Source organism: Poeciliopsis prolifica, unplaced genomic scaffold (assembly GCF_027474105.1).
Source record: "Poeciliopsis prolifica strain line A6 unplaced genomic scaffold, Auburn_PproV2 SCAFFOLD028, whole genome shotgun sequence".
Taxonomy (NCBI): Eukaryota; Metazoa; Chordata; class Actinopteri; order Cyprinodontiformes; family Poeciliidae; genus Poeciliopsis; species Poeciliopsis prolifica.
In genome coordinates this window covers 3,060,003-3,079,620 of record NW_026562403.1, presented here as the reverse complement: position 1 = coordinate 3,079,620, position 19,618 = coordinate 3,060,003, and the positions used below count along the sequence as shown (strand labels likewise).

At 39.5% G+C, this 19,618-nt stretch overlaps 2 protein-coding genes across 3 annotated transcripts in view; one reads left to right on the top strand and one right to left on the bottom strand.

The window, feature by feature from the left end:
• The window catches only part of LOC129372006 (ras GTPase-activating protein 1-like), a 27,985-nt gene extending 10,824 nt beyond the window's left edge, over window positions 1–17,161 (top strand). For both annotated transcript variants that reach the window (XM_055048957.1, XM_055048958.1), the window contains exons 2-26: window positions 4,438–4,590; window positions 5,822–5,957; window positions 6,647–6,717; window positions 7,273–7,390; window positions 8,189–8,220; window positions 8,375–8,427; window positions 8,589–8,739; window positions 8,893–8,971; window positions 9,301–9,424; window positions 9,520–9,676; window positions 9,782–9,869; window positions 10,345–10,425; window positions 10,735–10,892; window positions 10,982–11,058; window positions 11,137–11,309; window positions 11,391–11,550; window positions 11,839–11,981; window positions 12,573–12,688; window positions 12,784–12,870; window positions 13,007–13,074; window positions 13,161–13,249; window positions 13,323–13,400; window positions 13,614–13,748; window positions 13,832–13,911; window positions 15,793–17,161. In XM_055048957.1, the coding sequence (XP_054904932.1) occupies window positions 4,438–4,590; window positions 5,822–5,957; window positions 6,647–6,717; window positions 7,273–7,390; window positions 8,189–8,220; window positions 8,375–8,427; window positions 8,589–8,739; window positions 8,893–8,971; window positions 9,301–9,424; window positions 9,520–9,676; window positions 9,782–9,869; window positions 10,345–10,425; window positions 10,735–10,892; window positions 10,982–11,058; window positions 11,137–11,309; window positions 11,391–11,550; window positions 11,839–11,981; window positions 12,573–12,688; window positions 12,784–12,870; window positions 13,007–13,074; window positions 13,161–13,249; window positions 13,323–13,400; window positions 13,614–13,748; window positions 13,832–13,911; window positions 15,793–15,841 (2,656 nt within the window). In that variant the 3' untranslated portion in view covers window positions 15,842–17,161. The remainder of the gene's footprint in view (window positions 1–4,437; window positions 4,591–5,821; window positions 5,958–6,646; window positions 6,718–7,272; window positions 7,391–8,188; window positions 8,221–8,374; window positions 8,428–8,588; window positions 8,740–8,892; window positions 8,972–9,300; window positions 9,425–9,519; window positions 9,677–9,781; window positions 9,870–10,344; window positions 10,426–10,734; window positions 10,893–10,981; window positions 11,059–11,136; window positions 11,310–11,390; window positions 11,551–11,838; window positions 11,982–12,572; window positions 12,689–12,783; window positions 12,871–13,006; window positions 13,075–13,160; window positions 13,250–13,322; window positions 13,401–13,613; window positions 13,749–13,831; window positions 13,912–15,792) is intronic.
• ccnh (cyclin H) lies at window positions 14,899–19,618 on the bottom strand. Its single transcript, XM_055048959.1, has 10 exons — window positions 19,444–19,618; window positions 19,181–19,305; window positions 18,985–19,107; window positions 18,834–18,907; window positions 18,151–18,364; window positions 17,886–18,049; window positions 17,736–17,806; window positions 17,516–17,621; window positions 15,174–15,237; window positions 14,899–15,090 (listed from the first exon to the last, which is right to left on the bottom strand). The coding sequence occupies exons 2-10, from the start codon at window positions 19,295–19,297 to the stop codon at window positions 15,064–15,066; spliced, it is 960 nt and encodes a 319-aa protein (XP_054904934.1). The 5' UTR covers window positions 19,298–19,305; window positions 19,444–19,618; the 3' UTR covers window positions 14,899–15,063.

The following is a 19,618-nucleotide window of genomic DNA, read 5'->3' as shown; positions in this document are numbered from 1 at the left end:
TTTGGCTCAAAGCTTCTCAAAATTTAGCAAGGACTAATTAATTAATTTATTATCCCCGTTCCTCCCCCAAAAAACATTTAAAATACATTCCATTTATTTTTTGGACATTTCTCTTAAGCAAAATGCATTGCAGGGGTTTAGAGGGAAATGTGAAATCAGCTGCATTTGCACACGCAGGGTAGGGAAGCGTCAAAACTTAGAAAAAGTTGCCTTCTCTGTTTCCCCAACTGTTCCTCTATTACAAATGTGTTTAATATTATGCAGACTTGAATGTTTCAGTTCAGCTGTGCAAGGCAGAGGCACTTTGGAGAGAGTACAAATATAGATTTAAGGGCTGTTTAAAAAAAAAACACAGCACTTTAGCAATGTTTTTATGTTGTTTTTGATTTGCCGATTGCAGATTAGTTATTGAGTGATTAGTCTGTAGACCTCTAAACATCTAAATCCATTTGGATTGAAGCATATTTTTTTCCCTAAAACATGCATAAAATAATGACACAGATGTGATCTTGCCTGGTGGTATTCCAGATGTTACATAGTCACATTTTTGTGAATTACCTAGACTGAAAAGCCGCTTACACGCTGACGAGCTGTAATGTGTATCTAATTACCCACATGCAGGTACCAGGACTGGAGTGACACGAGAACTCACATGCAGCCTCCGTTGCGAAGTTAATAAACGGTGCAGATCCTCTGGCTGGGCTCCCTCTCCCATGTGGTGATGCAGCCACTGTTAGCTCCTTCCTAAACACACTGCTGTTACACTCTCTTTTGTTTTAATTACTGACTTGTTTTGCTAAATAAGTGAACTGAATGTGTTGCTCAGTGATTTGCATTAATCATATTTATGTCTGTCCTCATCAGTGGATCATAATCTGTATGATCTCCTATGAGAGCTTCCTCTTCTATAAATGCACTTTAGCAACAAAGCCCATTAGTTATGGGTGCTCACCACCTTCAATTGTGACACTTAAGGAATTTTACTTGCACTTGTCTATTACTCAGCAATAGGATGCAACAATAACTTGACCAGATGTTGAGAGCCCGATGATTTGATACTTAATCGTGAAGCCAATCTTATCCACTGATCTTATCTACCTTGGCAAAGGTCTAAAAATCCAAAATTGCCCAAAAAATATTAGTTATATACGCTATTTTAGTATGCAGCCTCTGTTGCGAAGGCTGCATTTCTGCATTTACGCCATTGACAAAATAATTTAGTTTTCTGTGTAACATTTTTGTACAATAAGCTGCTCTCAGCTCCTCCACATACTTCCAAGTGATTGTAAATTTTAAGGATACATGGTATATTAGTATTAACCATATCAGCTGAAAATTTTTCAGCATATCTATATTGGATTATTTTCAACTTGTTGTTGTTTGTATGTGTGTTGGGAATGGGGGGCTGGTCAGGAGGTATTTGTAAAATCATATATTGTGATTTTATTTTTTACACAGATAACGTAGTATTCAATTGTCTTCCTATTTGCTCAATGGCAAAAAATGGACTCAAACACTAAATCTATAACTAAGAACCTTGTGTAGTTAATGGAGTAGTTGCATTAAAACCAAATTTTATTATTGCATAAAAAATAAACATTCTCCTAGGTATTTAAATTGAAGTTTATTCCCAGCTTTTGTTAACCATTGGGGAATTGCTTGCTGAAAAGCTGGCTCAGCTTTACTCAGCAGAGCCAAGATATTTCTGCTCTCCTTGCTACACATGTGCTGACATGACGGCCCATTCCTGAAACGGATGGTAGAACTATATACTGCAATCTTCATGGTTGAGGTTTATAGTCCGTTCAGTTTACGAATTAACTTTCCAGGTCATGAACATCTGTGTGTTGTTCTGTGAAATTGTATCAGGATGTTTATTACAAACCCATCCTGACTGTGCTGTTCAGTGTCTGAACATGTGTTGATGGGTGTCTCTTATTACCACCGTCTAGGACGATCAGTGGTTGAGACAGTGTGCCAATGACACAGCTAATCATCCATCGCTTTCACCCTGGATAAATGCCTGTTCGGCTTGGAGCTTCATACTTGGCTCTGTTACTTTGCATGTTTGCTTCTATTTTCTTGCAGATATTAAAAGGTAAAAATTTGCTTCCCCCAATGCCGTGGATTGCAAATTTATCGTTACAGCAATACTGTTGTAAGCAATATATATAGCATGAAAAAAATTTGAACTGTTAGCTAATTAATTTTGTGCCACATATTCAGGCTCCATATGCCTGTGACATCATATGTTGGCTAAGAGCAACGTTTTCAATAAAATCTTGCCTTTTGAGAGCTCTTTTTTTTCTTCCATCCAAAAGCTGAAAAGGCTTTTCATAAATATAATGAAGTCTGTTTTCCAAAGCAGAAAAAGCGCTAACACTGTGTAATGGTTTGTTTTTTCTACCTTCCTGGTGCATCTTTCAATTATGAAATCATGTAAATTACTCTTATTCTGCAAGATAATTTTACACGTTTTTTGAAGCACTGTGGCCCTTCCACGTCAAAACAGGGATAGGAAATTAAATGTTTAGCAGAATACCTGCACTGCTTCTAATATCAATTATGAAGAGAAGTACTCTAGAGTGGGACCGCTGCACCATTCTACACACATCAGTTTTCAACATTCACAAGTACTGGACACAAACGGACTGAACTGATCAACGATCTGTTCATTTGGATTTCTATATTTTAGTAGAGCTTTATTTTTGACCTACATAGCGTTTTACCCTCAAGTTACACTGCATTCCAAACTTTCAAAAGGTTCACAGAATCATGTGCTTAAGTTTAAACAACTATTTAGGGTTGGTTGTTTTACAAATATAATGTCTTTTCTGATGTGTTTGCAGTAACAGTGGGCAAAGTCACTGGAAAAGTCAACACCAACGTTGCCATCCAGCAAAGCAAAAATAAAGACAGTTCAACAAATCACAAACTTTCCTTTAATAAGTCTTTGAAACATAAACCTGGTAAATGGTTTTTGTTAACATATGAACAGGTTTAAACAACAAACTTAAGTACATGTGACAATGTTATTTTACTTGAAGAAAATTCTAGTTTCAAGACTACAATAGTAGCAACTGCTTCATCTTTTAGTGACCACTAACAGTAGGCAGTAATAGCAGGCAGTAATCATTTGAAGTAAACATTTCCTTGAGCTGTCCTGGAACCAAGAGAGGAAAAGCAGTTCATATGGCAAAAGTAACACTCCAAATGGCACAGAGGGTATTTAGGGTTTGCAAATGGCTCATAAAAATAGTTGTTGTTAATTTCACACATACTATTTTCAATCATGCAAAATTTTTTTTTCTTCTAGTATTCAGTCTAGAGTTAGTGATTGGCTTTTCTTGTCGTCAGCTAACTTCTAATACATTTTAAACTTTTTCATTTGGCGGGAATGGTTTAGAAATTGTGCTAGGTTGACCTGCTCCTACATGGCTAACACAATTCGTACTCATACATCTGCAAGTAACAGTGGAATTTGCAGCTGTGTTTGCACCAACCTCTCACTATAAAACTGGGTTGTAAACCTAATGGAAAAGGGGAAGGACAGGACCCAGCGTTGTTGTGTTTTTAACTGTTGTACATGTTCTGATGTTATTACTGCAAAAGTCTAATTGGTTACTTTACATCAGCAGCAGGAATTGAACCTGGAAATAGAGCAGAAAAGCAGGAAAACTCAGCAGCTTGTTAAAGTTGAGCATCTTCCTGTCAAGTCACATCAATGCAGTGTTGAACCCTGCATGTCTTGCTCAACATGGATTACCAAGATTGGCTTGAAGCAGAAGCAATCACAACAGAGTCTTGTTTTTCCATGTTGTATTTTATCATTTTGATTGTTGCATCTGGAGGTTGTTTGAGTCTTTCTTGCCCTACTTCTAGGTAATGTGCGTGTGTGTGTGCAATACAGTTGTCACTAAAATCTAGCCTGTTTACTTTTTTAAAATTTTCCTTCTAACATTAACATGTTAGAAGCTATTTCTGTGTATTCTTGTTTTGTACAACTGCACTGTTTCTCAATTTAATGATATAAAAGGCATTAAAAAAGAAAGCACATCCAGCACACTACCAGCAGCCTAATGGTTGAAAGCATATTTTATCATGTTTTCTTTACAAGCACAGACCTGTGCTCCCTAAACCAAATGGAAGCCATGTAGGTCTCTTGTGAAGAGCTGCTGCTGCACCTCATTCTCTTACTGCAAGACTTTTTTTTTCTTTCAGTTGACCTGACCTATTTTTAGAAGAGCAAGTTGTCAGAAAATAATAATAGAAAAACATGTGAAACTTTTAACATTTGGTAGTTAAAACTCAAAGAATAGCTCCAGCATTTGCATTTTAAGGGTTTTATGTACTCTATTCTTCCATTTGCAAGTAGTAATTTATCAGTGTTATGTTTTTTTTTCTTCCTTTATTCATTCTGTTCTTTGTTGTCTTCAGGTGGTACCATGGCAAACTAGACCGAACCATTGCAGAGGAGCGTTTACGCCAGGCCCGGACCCCTGGCAGCTACCTCATCAGGGAGAGTGACCGCCGGCCCGGTTCATTTGTCCTATCTTTCCTCAGTATGACCAATGTGGTCAACCATTTCAGGTACGTCCGAGTGCTTTAAAAAGTTTCCATTAACTGGAACAATTAAAATTAGCTGCATTGCATGCTAATTTGCACATTTGCAGTATTAACACAAAGTGTTTAGATTTCATACATTACACAGTCACTTTCAAGAGCCTCTTTTCTGCAACAAGATTTGCAATTTTAAAGATATTGTGTGGAATGGTCCTTATTGATTTGGCTTAAATATGGCTGGTAGACTTGAGCCTCAATCAACATAATATTCTGAAAATGTCTTGGTTCTCTGTCACAGTAACACTCACAATGGACACAGAAATTTCACCAAAAATGTTTTTATTCATCTCAAATATAAAAGAGTCTTTTTCAATCATAAGAAGGGTTCTATGGCTGTAAACACAAAAGAGATTGTTCTGGTAATTGGGTGGGTTTAAATGATTTTGTTTTTGCTATAAAATAAATAAAAAAACAAACCAAGTTGTTGTTTTTTTTATTTATTCATTTGCTTTTAAAAATATTAATTAACTTTGGAGATATATCAGACACATTTCTGTTAGAAACACATTTCTTTGTTTCTACTTAACTGTTGATCGATATTTAAAAATGAGCTTTTACTTAAAATGTAGTATTTCATGAAAGTAATGTTGATCGTGTCTTCCAAAAAAATGTTTCTTCACAGATGTAGTTATTTTAAATGACCCTTTTTTAAATATAATTATTCAAAATCTCACGTTGGAGTTACTGAGTGTATCCTACCTTGAATGAATAAACAAACGGTGTCGCCTAAGTTGATCTGTAACACTTCTGTCTTTCACTTTTAGATGAAAACGTCACCAATTGCCAGTAGGTGTAAACTAAACAAAAATCAAAATATAATTTTTACCTCATGCAAAAGTAAAGCTAAAAAAAACTGAAACATTTTGTCAAATTTGTTAAAAAGGCTTGTTTTATTTATAAGTCCTTTTTATGCTACGATTCTAGAAACAAGCTTCTCTCGAAGCAGTGTTTGGTTACTAAGTAGGTAGCTATGAAGATAACATGAATAACATCTTGCGTTTGATGTGGCACATTATTACACACATTCACCAAGCTACTCCTCTCATCACCCCCACCCCCTTCTATTTGTGGTGGAGGTTTATACAGTGGGTCTGTTTGAATAAAAGGTGAGCTTGATGCCTGATTAGAACTTAATAAATCCAATCTGAAAGAACCTGTGTTTAAAGATCTGCTGTCACTTCATTTTTTTGTTTTCCAGGATAATCGCCATGTGTGGGGACTATTACATTGGTGGTCGACGGTTCTGTTCTCTATCAGACCTGATTGGTTACTACAGCTATGTGTCTTGCCTACTAAAAGGAGAGAAGCTCCTGTCACCAGTGGCACCTCCGGAGGTGAGACTGACTTTATAGCTTTAAATATATGATTGGTTTCTTTTGGAGTCATTTTTTAAAAAATAGATTATTGTGTCAAAGGAGTTCTTCCTCGTTTATTGCACTTTGAGAAAATCCTGGAAAAATGTCAAATTTGCAAATGGGGCATGCATGATATTTCAGCCCAATGCATTTTACAGCATTTGTGAAATTGTCCAGATTTCCCATTGATGCCACATTATAATCTTTTAAAATCAGTAAATCTTTTTAATGTTTCTTCTAAAAATAAAGAACAAGCCAATGGGAATGAGAAGAAATTTCCCTTGATAATTTGGATCTTGTTAATATCAAAAACCCATGAAACTTAAACCTCCTGATACCTTTGTGCAAAAGGGATGTTAAATCTCTTTGAATCTCATCAAAAGTTATTTTTCATATGAATTGTTGGGGAAAAGTGGATGGAAATATATTAATATATTTTTAGGATGACTGAAAAGGAATAGTGATTTTTGCCAGCAGGCAGGAAGGGGGTCAATTGAGGCAAAGCTATTGCAAATACATTTGCATTAGCGAGCACATTTTTATGCTGTATCGCCTTAAATAACTTGTAACTTATTTAGTAAGATCAATTTTGACTAAATAAATGATTGATGATTTTAGAAGATCAGCGCTTAGAGTTTGTTCTTATTTTTATCCCTTATTTTCCACAGCCTGTAGAAGACAGGAGAAGAGTCAGGGCCATACTTCCATACACCAAAGTGCCAGATACCGATGAGATCAGGTAAGCACTTATTAGACAAATCAAAAATTGAATGTCCTTTTTTTTTTTTTTGTCCACTCGGATTTGTTCTTAGAAGCAATTTCATTACCGTGAATTGTAGTCAAACACACCCGAGCACAGAGATCCCAGGCAAAGAAGGAAAACATCTGCCTGTTTTGCTCACAAAGAACAGCCTGATTTTGTGGAATGCTTCAGCGTCCTGCCGAGAACATCATCTGACTTATTGAAAAGCAGTTGTTAAGCTGCAATGCGCACACTCTGCATCCCTCATTTCCTAAATCTGATAAACATCTGTCTAAAGTCAGCCACAAAAGTCAAGCACGCCTGCAAGCCTTAAGCTCTACAATGCAGATGATGTGCAATATCGACCTCTGTTTTGAGCCGCAGGAGACACCTGGTGGCCACACTGTAGAACCATCATCTACACAAGATTTATTCCACTTCCTGTGCTTTAAATCTATAAAATGCAGCAATGTGATCAAAGCTTTTCTTATTATATTTACTTTGCTGTGACGCAGGAAAGTTTTGTCATGATATTTTGACGTGTGCCCTCAGCTTTCTGAAAGGAGACATGTTTATTGTTCACAACGACCTGGAGGACGGCTGGATGTGGGTCGCCAATGTTCGCACAGAAGAGCAAGGGCTCATAGTGGAGGATCTGGTGGAGGAGGTGGTAAGTAAAACACAAAGCCGAATGGCAAGGGCTGCTGTGGGATTCACAGGAGACGATCATCTTGAATACAATTACTACAATTTCCTGAAGCTTGCACATAAAGGCCCTAACAGAATAGAAGATTTTGGCTAATACAGTTAAAATAAAGTCATTCATAACATTTATTGTATTTTTGTTGTCGACTTAAAAGTAGACTGATAAATGTGGCACAAGTAGTAAGAAATTGTAAGTGCTTATTCCACATGGTATCTTGCTCTTTATAAAGAAACAAGTATAAGAAGCTGATATTAGCTAATGACTATCTGCTAGTCAGTAGCTAATATCAGCCATCCACACCTGTTTCTGTGCAATGCACATCTGTTGCAATGCGCAGCAATTGGGTAATTTAGAGAAGTCTCCTAAATGCTCCCTATAGCAGAAGAAAAGTTTGAACAGTTTTGGTCTGTCTGCAATCCTCTTTTGGAAATGTTAGAGAAAGGAGTGACTTATTATTGTGGTTGTGACACCGTCAGCATTTTTAAAACATTTTTTGTACCAAGAACTGATCCATGTATGGCATATTTTAATATCCAGGCAGGCCTTAAATTTATATAAAAGTAGTATTAAATGCTAACTTCTGAACATCATCTTGTATTCGTATTTTGATAGTCAACTCATGTTCAGTGACAGGATTTATATCAGTATTTTTTATTGTAAATTTGTGATGCAATTTTACTATGAATAAATCTGTTTTGCAACAGTTCTTCTTTTAGTGTCATAACAGATTCAAAACAATAACTTTTGCATGTTATTTTGCAGGGCCGGGAGGAGGACCCACACGAGGGAAAAGTGTAAGCTGCTTGATGCCTGGAAACAAAAATCATTTTTAACTGTTTACCTTTAGTGAAAAACAGATTTACAATTCCTGAATATTTCAATATGGGCGACATGTGATTAATTCAGCTGCTCTTTTTCCTGTCTGTTGTTTTGAATGTTCGCCTTTAGTTGGTATCATGGAAAGATCACAAAGACGGAGGCTTACAACCTTCTTATGTCAGGTAACATTTTCTTTACTTTCTGTTGAGTTAGAGCTGTCATTCTGGTAGTTGTTTGTTCTTTTTCACAAATATATGTAAAAAAGAAACATAAAAAAAAAACATAAAATATGCATAGTGTAGTTTCTATAAATTTGTCTCCTTCACCATTTGTGATGTCTAAGTTGGCCAGGTTTGCAGCTTCCTGGTCCGACCATCAGACAACACCCCTGGGGACTACTCCCTCTTTTTTCGCACTAGTGAAAACATCCAGAGGTTCAAGATCTCCCCGACTCCAAACAATCAGTACATGATGGGAGGGAGGTACTACAACAGGTACGTCTGCCATCATGCTGGAATGCATCTCAAATTAATCCAGCCTTTCGACTAAACATTTGTCATGCAGAGCTTCACTTGACTTGTCCTTTGGAACTGAGTCAGTCTGTCTTCCATTCAATGTTTGTCTGTTTTTGTTTTGTTTTGTTGCAGTCTTGACGATATCATTGATCATTATAAGAAAGAACAGATTGTTGAGGGCTACAACCTGAAAGAACCCGTTTCCATACAGGTGAGCACAAGAACCGATTGTGGAATTGAAGTAAGATCAGTTGAGAAAAGCTCCTGGTAAAGTAAAGACGCAAATATTTCCATCGATCTCATACTCTGGTTAAAAAAAGGAAAAACAGGAAAAAAATCAGAATTTGTCTGCGTATTGGAACAAAGCTATGAAAACAATTAATGAACATTTTGAAGAAAATATTCATGCAACATTTTTCTATTGGAGCTGTAGACCTTAAAATTGTCTCCGATGTAACATTTAATGGCTTTGTGAATGAAAGAAAAGTATTTTGTTTCTCGTAGTTATTTTGTAATGGGTGGATTTGTTTTCTTGTGCAGCACCAAGAGCAAGTACTAACTGACATAACGGATGGGAGGGAAATTTATAACACTATCAGACGGAGAACAAAAGATGCTTTCTACAAAAACATAGTCAAAAAAGGCTATCTCCTCTTCAGCAAAGGTATCACCTGTGTTCAGCTCCTTCATCGTTTTCTGTTATTCACAAATTCTGTCAGTCACATATGGCAGGATTCTAAGTTTTTCCCCTGATTTCAGGAAAAGGAAAAAGGTGGAAGAACCTTTACTTCATCCTGGAGGGCAACGATGCACAGCTCATCTATTTTGAAAGCGAGAAGAGAGCTACCAAACCCAAAGGGCTGATAGACCTAAGTGTGTGCTCCGTGTATTGTGTGCACGACAGTCTGTTTGGCAGGTGCTGATGGCAGTTTTCCAGAAAACGGACGTGAGATAATGGCTTTTACCTTCTGCTAAGCAAAAAAAATTTTTTAAAGCTTTATTTTCTGTTTGACATTTTCAGGCCAAACTGTTTCCAGATTGTTGTCCAGCACTTTAGTGAGGAACAGTACATATTCTACTTTGCAGGAGAGGTCCTAGAGCAGGCGCAGGTAAATAAAGCTTCAGCTTTTTCAGCAAATAGTGTAAAAATCTTGGAGTTGTCCATGTTTGCTAAAATTGCTGCCTGGGTTCCTAAAACATAAAGCATTCAGCTGTATGCAAGATGCCTCAAATGCAGGTCTTAAATTATTAGCAATCAATTGAGCCCTCTCTTTGCAAGTCTTCATTCTAGAGAAGTAAATAATTTTTTTTAGCACAATAACACGTTGCATACTATTAGTAATATGTTTGGATTGTCTTAAAACAAATAAATGCCAGAACTGAACCTTAAAGAGAGTCACAAGGGATGGACTCAACCTTTACTGCTGTTTGTTTTTGTGGGATTACCAAAAAGTGCTCCAGGTTGTAGATCACAAAGAATAGAAACTGTTCTTATAATTTTATAAAAATGTATCTATCATGCATTTCTTTCAGTTTTGACATTTTGCGTCTCTCAGATGGTATAACATCGTTCTGTTTTTGCAGGATTGGATGAAATGCCTTCAGACCTTCTGTAGTAACCTAAGAAAAACCACTGTACCGACTTCAAACAAAAGGCTCCGGCAGGTACGCTTATAACCAGCGTTTGTGTTCATTAAAGTGCAGCAAAGCAGTTGATAGTCACACCAATGAAAAGAGATAATTGCACTTGAAAGTCCTTCATTTTGATGAGTTACTTTTCAGTCATGACTCTCACTAAACTAGTGGTCCTCTGGCGTGCCTGTGCCACACAACACACGCGAGACTTGCTTATATGCTCTGAAAAGTATTGCCTTTTACATGTTACGAATTTATGAAACATGTTATGGCCAAGTAAATTAAGTGAATTAACACACACGTAACATTTTATGTGTGTGTTGATGACTTTTGTCTCAGGTGAGCAGCCTGGTGCTGTATGTGGAGGAGGCCCACAAGCTGCCGGTGAAGTATTTTACCAACCCTCACTGCAACATCTACCTGAACAGCGTCCAGGTTGCCAAGACGCAGCCACGAGAAGGGCAGAATCCCGTATTCACCGAGGAGTTCATCTTCGAGTAAGTGTGTGGGACTCCCACCTCATTTTGGTCTGTTAGTGTTTGCAGAATTACAAACCGTGTTTTGGTTTTTTCATTTCTCGTTTCAGTGATCTGTCCAGTGAAGTAAACAGATTTGAAATCAGTCTGAGCAACAAAACAAAGAAGAACAAAGAAAGCGACATCTGTAAGAACAGCGGCCATTATTGAGGGTTTTATTCCCTGGTTTGTTTCACAACTCGTTTATTTGACACGTCCCTCGTAGTGTTCATGCGGTGCCAGCTGGGTCGCTTGCAGAAGGGTCAGATGATTGACGAGTGGTTCCCGCTGAGCTCCCACGTCCCTCTGAAGGGGATCGAACCGGGATCGCTGCGGGTGCGCCATCGCTACTCCATGGAGAAGATCATGCCGGAGGAGGAGTACAGTGAATTTAAAGAGGTCTGATTCTTTGAAAAGTTCTTCCAGCGGCAGTCTCATCTCGCTGCCAACAGTGTCATTGACCCAAAGTGTTCTCTGCAGATGATCCTGCAGAAAGATTTCCACGCAATCTACGCTTTGGCCAACGTTTGTGGTCAGGACCGGACATTACTGGCCAGCCTCCTCCTGCGGATCTTTAGGCACGAGAAGGCTGAAGCGCCTCTACTGAGGACGCTCAACGACAGAGAAATTAACATGGAGGGTAAGAATCACAAACACAGGGATCAAACTCCTGCAAAAAAACAAGCAATGATCACCTGGATCCAAGAATCGGTTAGCTGCCTCCCTCAGGAATTTGGATAAACATGAAGGGATTGTTTATAGTGAGGGCATGCTGTCACAAGTCGTCTTGCAGCTTAGCAATACTCTTCATTGTTTTGCAGGATTTTGCACTTTTCTTTTGTAGGTTTCAATTTGTGCGATGTAAACTGAGGAATGTGCGTGACGGCAACTATTTGAATAACACCTCACGTTTGTGTGCCTTTACCAGATGAGGCAACAACGTTGTTCAGAGCAACTACTCTGGCCAGCACGCTCATGGAGCAGTACATGAAGGCCACGGCCACGCCCTTCGTCCTCTACGCGCTGAAGGACACCATCCTCAAAATCATGGAAAGCAAACAGTCGTGTGAGGTACGATACAACAAACTCGTAGCTGCTCCACCATAACTCATACTTGTGAGAATTTGTGTATTGTGAACTAAAATATAGTTACACCATTAGTGCCTTGCAACAAAAATCCTACCTCTTGCTCTTTTGTCACATTTTGCCCTGTTGCGACAAAGATATAACTATAGAGGATTTTATGAGACCAATAATAAGGTAATGCCTGAGTTTGAAGTTGAAGAAAATTGATTTTTTTTTTTTTTTTTTTTTACGTGCAAAAATATGAAAACTGCATCTGATGATTGCGTTTAGTCTCATTTTCTTTGAGAAATGTAAATAAATTCTGCCGCATCCAAGTGTCTTGACCCATTTCACACTGAAAGAATGGGCAAAACTTTTAGGTTTTATGTGTACAGGTGCAAATTCAACAAAAGGCAGGTTTACAAGCTTTCCATTTTTGTAACGTTTAAAATCGACACAACAATGTGTTGGTTTAAATAAAATTCTAGTAAAAGACAATGGAGTGGGATTGCAACACGAGAAAATACTTCTTAAAGACTTTATTCACAGTTGTAAAGTATTATAATAACTCACTTCAAATTGCCTCTCTGTCTTAAGTTAAATCCTTCCAAACTGGAAAAGAATGAGGATGTTGGTGCCAACCTGGCTCACCTTCTCAACATATTGTCGGAGCTTGTGGAGAAGATCTTCATGGCTGCGGACATCCTACCGCCGTAAGATCAGACGCTAAAACACAGATTGAGCTGCGAGATACTTCTGTGAAAACCGTATTCGAGCTGAATGATCCGTTTTGTGTCGGCCTCCCCAGAACGCTGCGGTTCATCTATGGCTGCCTGCAGAAGTCTGTTCAGCAGAAGTTCCCTAGCAACCACACCATGCGGACGAGGGTTGTGAGGTAAACGTAGACCTGCGAACCACGTAGGGCAAGACATTGTTAGATTTAAAAGCCAGATGAGATATTTCTGCAGTCAACATGATTTGTGCCACTTATTGTGTGAGTAAACAGGTTTTTTTTTATTGTTTTTCTCTAGTGGCTTTGTCTTTCTAAGGCTAATCTGCCCTGCCATTCTCAACCCCAGAATGTTCAACATCATTGCTGGTGAGCATCTATTGAAAAACCTTTCAGTTTAACATCAGAGATGATGCAGTGTGTTTTTTTTTCTTTACTTTCTCTTCTTTTCACAGACCCTCCATCTCCAACAGCAGCCAGGACTCTCACACTGGTGGCTAAGTCTGTCCAGAATCTGGCCAACCTGGTTGAATTTGGTGCTAAGGTCTGAAGCCTTTCCCGTTTTGAGTTTCGTAAACATTGATAGTATTTTGATCTTTCTCTCCTTATTTTAACAGGAACCCTATATGGAGGGAGTTAACCCGTTTATTAAAAACAACAAACATCGAATGATCATGTTCCTGGATGAGTTAGGCGTGAGTCTCATTTTTATATTTCTTCTATTATATTTAACAGAGATCAGGACTGGCTGTTAGAACTAAGTAAGTAATAGCCAAGAAATAGCTGGATGTGTTTTCTGTGACATGGTTCTGATTCATTCAGGCTCAGGGAGGAACAGAAGCTGTTAACTGAAAGCTAAAACATGTGATGATGATGATGATGAGGATGATGAGGATCTGTGTTTGTAGAATGTCCCTGACCTCCCTGAACATCCGGAGTCGTTCAGGACGGACCTGTCGCGGGACTTGGCTGCGCTGCACGAGGTCTGCACCACGCACTCGGATGAGCTCCGCACTCTGAGCAACGAACGGGGCGCACAGCAGGTCAGGCACCCAGGGGCAACAGCGCCACTTTCCTCACGGCTCGCTCTAGAAAATAATCACTTTCTGCTTTTCCTGTCGTTCAGCACGTACTGAAAAAGCTGCTGGCCATCACAGAGCTCCTCCAGCAGAAGCAGACTCAGTATGCCATGTCCAACAGCAACAGGTAGTACTGCAGCACGTTGCTCCCATTTGTCCATCTTTGCGCCAAGCTCCCTCCCCTCTCCGTGAGCGCAGCCCTGAGGAGACCTAGCATGCTCTTCCCCTCATCACAATGGAACCACTCTCCATCATGTCTCCGTCTGATAGTTACCCATCCTCACCCACCATCTTGTCTCGTTCACCACAAAAAGAGCTATGCAACAGCAGCGTCCGAGTACAACAAGCAACCCGGCTCTTAAATACAGCAAATGGAGAGAAAAAAAAAAGAAAAAAAAACAAACTTGCACCAATGACTGATTGCTACAGTTCTCCCCTTTGGACTTTGTTCATAACTGTGATGTGGGTGCATTTCATTCATTCACCAAGAGGACCAAATATAAGGATTTTATATGGTTTCCTTGTACCTACTGTGCTTTAAAGGCACAAATTGCCAAAGTTATGGTCCCCTATTTTCAACTCATTGTGAGGAAACTGACATGAAGAAGCTAGTTCTCTCAATCCCCTTTAATGGTAAACTGGATTCTGAGCAAATATGCTTTTTATACTGTAATTAGTTACTGATTAATTTTAAAGGTTGTGACAATGTCTGCAAAACGCTGAAAGAAACATTTCTGTCTGTTCTTTTTTCAAAGTCTTGCAGAAAACCTATGGTTATTTTATATTAATAAATTCTCTTGCTGGAATCATGAGTATATATGTGAGATAAGCTGAATTTTTTTTTTGTTTTTTTGCCAGGTCATAATTGTATCAGTTATATTTGATTATTTGGCTGCGGCTTCTTTTTCTGTTTTAAAACATCCCATTTGCCAGACAGGACACATAATCAAAGAAACCAAGTAAAAGTTTACAGTGGTATTTTTTTTTAAATAGTACAGACTGTATAACAGACATGCATGCACTTATTAAACAGTTTTTTTGTAAAGTAAATTATTGAGTTGTTCATTTTGCCCTGACAAAGATCCAGACGCTTTTACTCGGTGCTATGTGGCACTTTTGTTTTAGGACAAAAAACAGCTAGTAGAAAAATAGTTTTATTTCTCAGAAAACACAACTGAAATGTGCACTTAATTTTGCCATATTTAGATGTTTCTTTTTTAATATATAGATATAAAAAGCCAAGCAGGAACTTTGAACGGTTTCATTCCACAACTCAATCTCATAGGAGGTCCTCATCAGTCCAGTCCTGCAATTAAACAAAATGCGGCTGATTAATTAAAAAAACAAAAACATTTTATAGACATTTTTACTCAAATGAAGAAAACTAACCTCTTCGGTTAAACGAGGTTCTTTGGCAACATGGCCATCTTCTTCATAGCCTCTTTTTCGTTTGCTGCAAGAATAAAAAGATATTTTGGTGAAGTGGAGCGGTTTCACAAACAGATCAATAAGTGGTGAACTCTGTTTTGTGTCTTGGTGGTGATGCAACCATTTTAAATGTTTTTAGGCATAAATGTATGGCGTGCCAAATGTGCCACAACCTAATAAAACACTAATTATTAAAATTTGTTCCTAAAACATTTGAATTGTTGGATATTTAAGTAAAAGCAAAATTGCTTCAGGAATTTGTTGAATGCATTGTGAATTTAAATTGCATTTAATATTGACCAAATATAAAAATGTCTAACAATGACTTTGTGAAAGGGTGGCAGAAAAAGAACATGATACAATACGTGCTAAAGTCATATTTGCTTTTGATCAAAATAATTATGCAAAAAGTTATTGAATTGTGGCACTTTTGGTCCTCCAGAAGGTCACCGAATGTCTCATCTTCATAGTCCTATAGTCTAGTTTACCCCAATCATACCAGTAGCTGTCCCAGCAGTCCTAACAAGAGTAACATTAAACAGCTTGTGTCTTTCACAAACATGTCCATTTTATTTCACAGGACAGAGTGCACCATCATGTCTCTGGCTGCTGCCATCCAGGTAATGTGAGTTCAATGGATTTCCACCTGCAAATCCTGTAATCAGATCGCGCAGCCAAAGCGACGCCTCGTTCCACGAGTTGTGAAACCGAAGACTCCGAGCGAGTCTGTTTTTACTGTGCGCATGCGGCGGTACAAATGCAACATGACTGTCCTCCGTGGAAGATCCTTGCTGCACAACTGAATATCATCTTTCCAAAGCTCTTGTCTGAATCCAAATTCCGTCAGAAACTTTTGACGTGGTGACCTTGCGGGAGAGGATCTCGGTGCGCTGCACTGCAGAAATCTGACCTTTTTCTATCCTGGTGTTTCTATCACTTCCTCACAAGTCTTGAACAGTAATTGGAAGGAAGCAGACTTAACGGGCTTCCTGTTTGGATACTCCTCTTTGGACGAACTGTGGGGAACGTTGGAGGGGAGAAGATCCAAAGTACTGAAGTAGCGATTTCTGCCGTCATCAGGGAATTCAAACAGCACCTCTTTCCAAGACAACACTAGCCTTAATTCCCTTTCTACTCACAATCATCCTGTCACCTGATTTTTCTAAGCTATCAAACCATTGTAACTTACACTGTATTTGTTTTGTCCTTGCAGCACGAACCCAACTTTTTATATATATGCTGCTTTGTATGTTATGTAGTTAGTCTTATAAGGAAATACTGTGTTTGTGTATGATATAGCATAAGAGTGCTGAGAAAGCTGCATACCTAGAACCTGTCCTGTGCATGTCTTAACCCTGATCATGCTTTAGTGTGTGGGCCTACAGATATGCTGCTCTAACAAACCACCACCTTTACTCTCTCTATGCCTTTGGATGAAAACAAAAAGCTTTAGCTACATTGCAGTTTCCCTCCCTCCTCTCACTCCGTCACCACAGCAGGTGGCGTTTCCTTTGTGCACCTTTGCTACGACTGTTTCTCATACGGCTCCACTCCCAAGTCAGACCACACACGGATTTATCAACCTCACGAAGCCGTAAAGGTCGGCCTCAGGCGCCGACCGCTCGAGAAGCTGCAGAGTCTGACCCTGTGCCTGCCGTAGCTCGGACATTACCAAACAGTTTACTGTAGATGCAGTTACTATACCGCGGACCTCACAAAGTGTTAGCAAACCACCGGAGAGAAATGAGTCACAACCACAAAGCCTATAAGTCAGCAGCTGTACCTGTATCGGATACGCTTTACAGTGTGAATGATGCGAGTAGTGACGCAGCTTCTCTGGATTTCGTACAGCTGATGTGTTCCTTTTTATTTTTCTACCTGAGACTGAACCTCGAACCTTTTGCATCTTAGATACGACCTGACTTCAATAAAACTGTTATTGCATACGACTGGATGCCTGCGATTATTCACTTGGCGTGATGTGTGAAGAAGAATACAACCGAATGAAATTGAAAATAATTGTAAGATTACAAAAGCAGGACAGTCTTTAGGTTGTAGAATATAAGAGACTGTATTTTATATGTAATCGTAATTTAAGGCTAAAGCTGTTGGTACCTCAGATAGAAAATTTAGGAATTTTCAAAAACTTTCAATAGAAATCACTTTACATCATTTCCCTTGTTTTAATCCTTATTAGTATTTCAGTACGAAAGATGTTTGTTGGCTAATAATTGATGGTTTGACTGTGCATTTCCCATTAGAAAGCACAAAACGGTTATCCAGAGCCTTCTTCATCTCCTTACTTGCTTGAAGTAGCAAATTCAGCGTGAATCCTCTCCAGCTTGTGTTTGTAAGCATTCACCTCCTCCTGTTTGGGAAGTTCATACTTCTTCAGGAGGGTTTTCATCCCTGCATAAATAAAGACGGGACACTTAAATCAAACCAGAAGTGAAGGCTACACAGCTCAGCATCGCCATCTTGTGGAGAGAAACTGAAGGTGAAAGGTGACTCCATGAAACTCACGTTTCATGGAGTCATACATCTTCGAAAGAGTCTCTTTGTCCTCTTTAAGGCCCAAGCATTCAGTCAGGTAACTAAATGGGGGGGAGAAAAGTAATTGGTGACTGAAATATATAAATTAATGACAAATCAAACAACATTTCTGATTGGTACCTTTCCATCTTGAGGCCAGCTCTGGAAGCGCTGTTCAGAATTGCTGTCAGAGCAATCTGGGACGGAGAAAACAGGAGTCCTGCATCCGTCAAGGATGCTTGGGTAAGGAAATCATCGGCGCTCTTCCTCAGAGACTCTGGGTTCTCCAGTGTCGGGTATCGAGTCTGACGAGAGAAAAATCATCTTATGGAACACCGTACGGTCAAGGATTTCATTGCGAATGATTTACTGGAGCGTAAGCATCATCAAAACAGAGAGCACACACCTTGAGGTCAATGAGCAGACCCTCCATGGGCCTGTAGGGGTTGTGGACCACCAGGTGAAAGTTGAGCTGCTGGATAAGAAGCAGCTCGTATTCCAGGATTTGCTCCACGACCCTTTCCTGTCCCGCCGGACTCTCCTGCAGAAGGTTTCCAACGAACTGGGTGCTGGACACGTTGAACTCGTCCACTTTACAAGACAGGTATGCACACGTCAGCCTGAAGCAAGGAGTAGAGGGCCAAGACAAAGTAGATGGAGAACTTTACAGGGAAGCACTGGCGCCAAGTAGTTTAAAAAAAAAAAACAGTCAACAGAGAATAGGACAAACTATTAACAAATGTCACAGTAAGTTGTTAATATGGAACATCCATCCATGTAGCAGGATTTACTCATCATTCTGATATTTTAAATGAGATGCCACAGAAGTACAGGATGTATGGCCAGCAGATTATACACTAATGGCGGTGCATTTTTTCATTTTAGGGAGCCCACATTTACACTATTAAACAAGCTTTACACTGGCTGACATTATGCAACATATGTGAAAAGAGTTGAGGGAGGCGCTCACTTTTGCTTCCCACCTGTCCACAATAGTTGCATTACAGGTTGTGAAATGAAACAGCCACACGTTCAGACAATGGCGTTTCAAACTGCATTCAGCATATATTTTCAATAGGAAACACTCACATGATAATCCTGGGGTGATACTCCATGATGGAGTTGTTCAGGTAGAATCTCCTGAAGTACATGATGGCTGTGCCCTGCAGAGGTGAGATCAGGTGAAGCGTGAAGAGACGGCTTGCCGCAATCGCGGAATGCTCGACACAGAAAAACCCACCACCACAGACTTGGGCATCGCGGGTTTGAAAGCGCTGCAGAAGTCCAGCAGCCTCCTCTCGTAGTGTCGGAACAAGGCGTCCTCCTCGCGGCGATCCAAGAACATGACGTCACCGACGCCGGGCTGCTTCAGCAGAGAATCGAGCTGCGGTGAAAGCACGCACGGCGCTGTAAAAATGCTGCGTTTCACGCCCTACCTTGCCGCTTTCCAGCGCCTTCCTGCGGAATTTCTCGTTGGCCGCGTGCCGCATCTGCTCCAGGTCGTCCTCGTTTTTAAAAGTCCAGAACTTCTTCTGTGAGCTGTTGTGGAACATGGTGCTTTCTGTGTTAAAAAGAGGACGAAACGCCTCAATAACGTGCACATATATATACATATACAATATATGACAAGAATAAACAAAAAACCGAGCAACGTTGCCAAACTAATGCTCACATTTATCCACAACATTCAGGAACTTACGCTCGTGGATCTAGTCACGCATCACTCCACTAAATGAATTTGGTGTGCGCCGGTTATGTGCGTTCAGATACACGGTTTCAATTCCTTATAAGGCTAAAGTCGATATTTTGTAGGGTAAAAACAGACTAAAGTAGTCTAATACGAATCCCAGCGCGTCACCATCGTTGTACGCAAG